The sequence below is a fragment of the Perissodus microlepis genome, chromosome 6 (genome assembly GCF_051167445.1).
Source record: "Perissodus microlepis isolate ML-2025 ecotype Zambia chromosome 6, ASM5116744v1, whole genome shotgun sequence".
Taxonomy (NCBI): domain Eukaryota; kingdom Metazoa; phylum Chordata; class Actinopteri; order Cichliformes; family Cichlidae; genus Perissodus; species Perissodus microlepis.
Window position 1 is genome coordinate 33,898,586 of NC_140466.1, and position 3,678 is coordinate 33,902,263.

At 40.3% G+C, this 3,678-nt stretch overlaps 1 protein-coding gene across 1 annotated transcript; it reads left to right on the plus strand.

Annotated features, from left to right (window-relative positions):
- Window positions 1-231: 231 nt before the first annotated feature.
- Window positions 232-2,772, plus strand: LOC146386077 (uncharacterized). The gene is made up of 4 exons (XM_084932102.1): window positions 232-1,216; window positions 1,326-1,481; window positions 1,896-1,988; window positions 2,193-2,772. The coding sequence occupies exons 1-4, from the start codon at window positions 677-679 to the stop codon at window positions 2,532-2,534; spliced, it is 1,131 nt and encodes a 376-aa protein (XP_084788228.1). The 5' UTR covers window positions 232-676; the 3' UTR covers window positions 2,535-2,772.
- Window positions 2,773-3,678: the final 906 nt, after the last annotated feature.

Below are 3,678 nucleotides of genomic sequence, written 5' to 3' on the forward strand. Positions count from 1 at the left end.
AATACTTTAATTTGCTGAGGTCTGATTGGTTCACTAGATATTTGTGTTTACCGAGCAGGTGAACAGGTGTACCTGGCAAAGTGTGTGTAACCCTCAGTGTTACTGACATGTTCCACACTGATGCACAACAATACTCTGTGCCCCACACTGTTTTATTAAGTATGTCTAATCACTGTAGACATTACATGTACCTTCTTAGAGGAGAGGTCATACAGTGGAAGATCTTGTTTCCATAATTACTGAAACTTCCCAGTTGCATGGGGAATTTGGACTGCTATACCAAGACAAAGACTTTGACAATCAGTTTTTCAGTGTCATCTCGACTGCTGACTTGTATGACAAGGCCACTGTTAAAGTCATCCTTAAAGAGCCAGTAATCACCCTTGACTTACAACCAGTATGTGAATCAGGATCATCGTCTGCATTGAACTCTTCGACTTCAGTGAGCACCCATCCTGCAAGTACTACTGAAACGGACATCTGCCCTGCCAATCATGATGCACCCTCACAGGTGTCCGACTGCGCATCGTCAAGTTCCAGTGACACCATCATTCTCCCTGATTCATGTCGCCCTGCTGCGTGGCCAGTGCCATTTCAAGTACCGGAGTTTTCCCGAGACATACAACTAATCCTCGCTGAGGCAAACAACTCATATCGCAACACTGGAAGACCTTTCATGGATGCCAGTGTTAAATCAGCAAGAATGCAAGACCTTGCAAAAGTAATTTTTTCGTACACTGCTTACCCAACCAATCAGCAGATCCTCTCAGTGGCTGAAGCCTTGGTTTCAAAGTTTCCGTGTCTTAAGGAGCCAGGATCATTTGCCGGCTTATATGGCTGGTGGCAGCGTATAAAAAACAAGATGCACAATTACCGTGCCAAGCTAAGATCTCGAAAATTTTCTTACCCGGAAATTGAAATTAATGCCTTAAAAAGGAAGCATCCAGCTGATGCAGTGCCATCAAAGAATGTAAAAAAGCCAAAAAAAAAAGCAGAGGTTAATTATCTCCCTCCGCATCCTACTGGAGAAACCCAAGAGACACTGGAGAAAGAGAGGCTGGAATTAATTTATGAAATAACAAAGAAAAACAACGCAAAGATAATTGCAGACAAAATGAATAAAACGTTCTCTAGCCGAAGACTTGAAGTGGTCAGCCTCTGCCCCTCTGTGGGTGAGTTAAAAGAAAGGTGGCCAGCATTATTCACTGAGGCTCAGGTGAGTATGTGTGATAACTTTTCCTTCCCACCAAAAAACATTCATGTTATAACTATGAGATCTGGTCTGTCATTTGAAATGTCATTTTTTTTGTCCCCTTACTTCTTAGATCATCGAAGAGTTCAGACGCATCACCACAGTTTCTTTGGTGGAGACATTCATGCTGAAACTTGATGAGTACACACCAGGTCTTTTGCAGCTTATGCCTGCCAAAGGAGGAGCTGCTGGTTCCAAGATGAGACCTCTGCTGGACACTTTGAATGACGTATGTTATTTGACTTTTTTCACAAATATGTAATTATGGAGGGCTGCAGTGGGTAGCACGAAGGTCCTGGGTTCAAATCCTGGCCCAGGGTCTTTATGCATGGAGTTTGCATGTTCTCCCTGTGCATGTGTGGGTTCCCCCGGGTACTCCGGCTTCCTCCCACAGTCAGAAAACATGGCTGTTAGGTTAATTGGTCTCTCCAAATTGACCTTAGGTTTGAGTGTGTGCGTGTATGGTTGTTTATCCTGTCTGTCTCTATGTTGCCTTGTGATTGACTGTCCAGGGTGTACCCAGCCTCTCACCTGTTGAAAGCTGGAGAGAGGCATCAGCCATGTTTTTGTTTTTAAGCAATTCAGTCTTAATGTATGTAAATCACTCGACTTAGTCTTTTCACTAAATTGTATCTCCCTACAGACACAGAGCATTGAGAAGAAAAGGGATCTCCTTATCTGCTGCCTCATTAGCTACCTCGGGGAAAGACAAGAAGATCTTTTTCATGACTGCCAGGTTTGTCATATTGATAACAGATTACTTATTAACTCAAGGGATCCTAATGTTCTTCTCTCCTGTCCTCTCCTATCCCCTGTTCTCCCCTTCTCCATTCATCTTCTTTCCACTCCCCTCTTTAGATAAACTGAAATATATTGAAAAAGCATCTTAAATAAAATAAAACATGTGTATGCTTTTTCTTTCTTTCTTTTTAACACGTAGGAATGTGAGGATTACACAGACAATATGATGAAGGTGATCGTGATCCACAACATCATGGCTGAGGAGGATCCATCAGATGTGTTCATTGTGATTGAGGGAAACCAAGTGATGGAGGGATGTGGAAGCCGAACAAAGGCATGTGTACTGCTGATGGGACTGATATATGCCCTCAACCTCAAATATCCGAAGGAGCTGAAGAACACATTTGACACTTTTGAAAAACTGTTTTTGGAACTTGACGGGGCGAAACTACTGAACAAGGTCCACGACCTCAAAAATAAGCTTATGCAATGCACACACATTTCCCCTCTTGTTCCCAGAGGATCTTTTGTCCAGACATAGCTTGATGGAGCTGTAATTTTTCTTCTGACAGCAAGCACAGAAACTATTGAATGTTGGTGATAGTGTTCTGTTCTATCTATACATATGTTTGATAACGTACATGCACAGAAACAACCTTGTAGAGTTTCTGTGCTTTTGGCTTTTAAAATGGACTAAGTGGCCTTTGAAAGTGTTGTCTGCATTAGCTGTTGTGTTGCACTTTATTCTGTGTTTTTATGGAATAAAAACATTGAGATGATGAACCATTTGAATATCTTTTTTTTTTTTGGGGGGGGGGGGGGTACATTTTACCTGATATGAATAGGTAATGTTTATCAACTGATAATAAATTTTATTAGTAATTATCAGGTATTACCAACTAGCAAACAAGAGATAATTTTACCTAATTTCAATGAGTAAGTAGCTATTGAATGTATACATAAATATGGGGTAAATTTTACCCAATTTAATTAAGTATTTCATAGCTTTTTATTGAAGCTATTTTATACACAATATATTGAACTAAATCTACCACAAAAAAGTCAATGCAAATTGTTCCCTCAGATTTATTGGGTAAATTCTATAGATGACTTCTTACAGTGCATGACCTTAAAAACTCAGCCTATGCTGGAAAACCCTCCAAAGTGGCCGAATGAAAACAATTCTGCAAAGAAGAGAGGACCAAATTTCCTCCACAGCGCTGTATAACACTCATCACCAGTTATTGCAAATGCTCGATTGCAGTTCTTGCTAGATGATAAAACCACTTATTAGGTTTAGAAGGAAATGACTTTTTCTACATGAGGTAAAGTTGGAGAGCTGTTTCCCCAAACTAAATGAAATCATCATTTAAAAAACTACAATCTGTATTTACTCTGAACATCTGTGTTAACATTTGAAATTGGAAACATGTAAGTGTAACAAACATGTTAAAACATAAGAAATCAGGAAGGGGCATGTATAGGAATTTCTTTTACTTATGTATTAATCACATTATTTTATTGTATGATGCCTTGGTGCCACTGGATTTTAACATGTCTCACACTCATACAGTAAGACAAATGGTGGGGGTGTAGTAAGGAAGTTGGGGGAAGCAGACAACTCCACAGGAAGAGTCTTTTGTGTCTTCAAGGACTCTGGGAGGTAGCAAGGGAGTGTGAACCTT

Excerpts from the sequence above, each read along its gene's own strand:
- LOC146386077 (XM_084932102.1), top strand. The coding sequence starts at position 677 with ATGGATGCCAGTGTTAAATCAGCAAGAATGCAAGACCTTGCAAAAGTA. Across the intron at positions 1,217-1,325 it reads CATTATTCACTGAGGCTCAG|ATCATCGAAGAGTTCAGACG; the intron begins GTGAGTATGTGT and ends CTTACTTCTTAG. Across the intron at positions 1,482-1,895 it reads TGCTGGACACTTTGAATGAC|ACACAGAGCATTGAGAAGAA; the intron begins GTATGTTATTTG and ends ATCTCCCTACAG.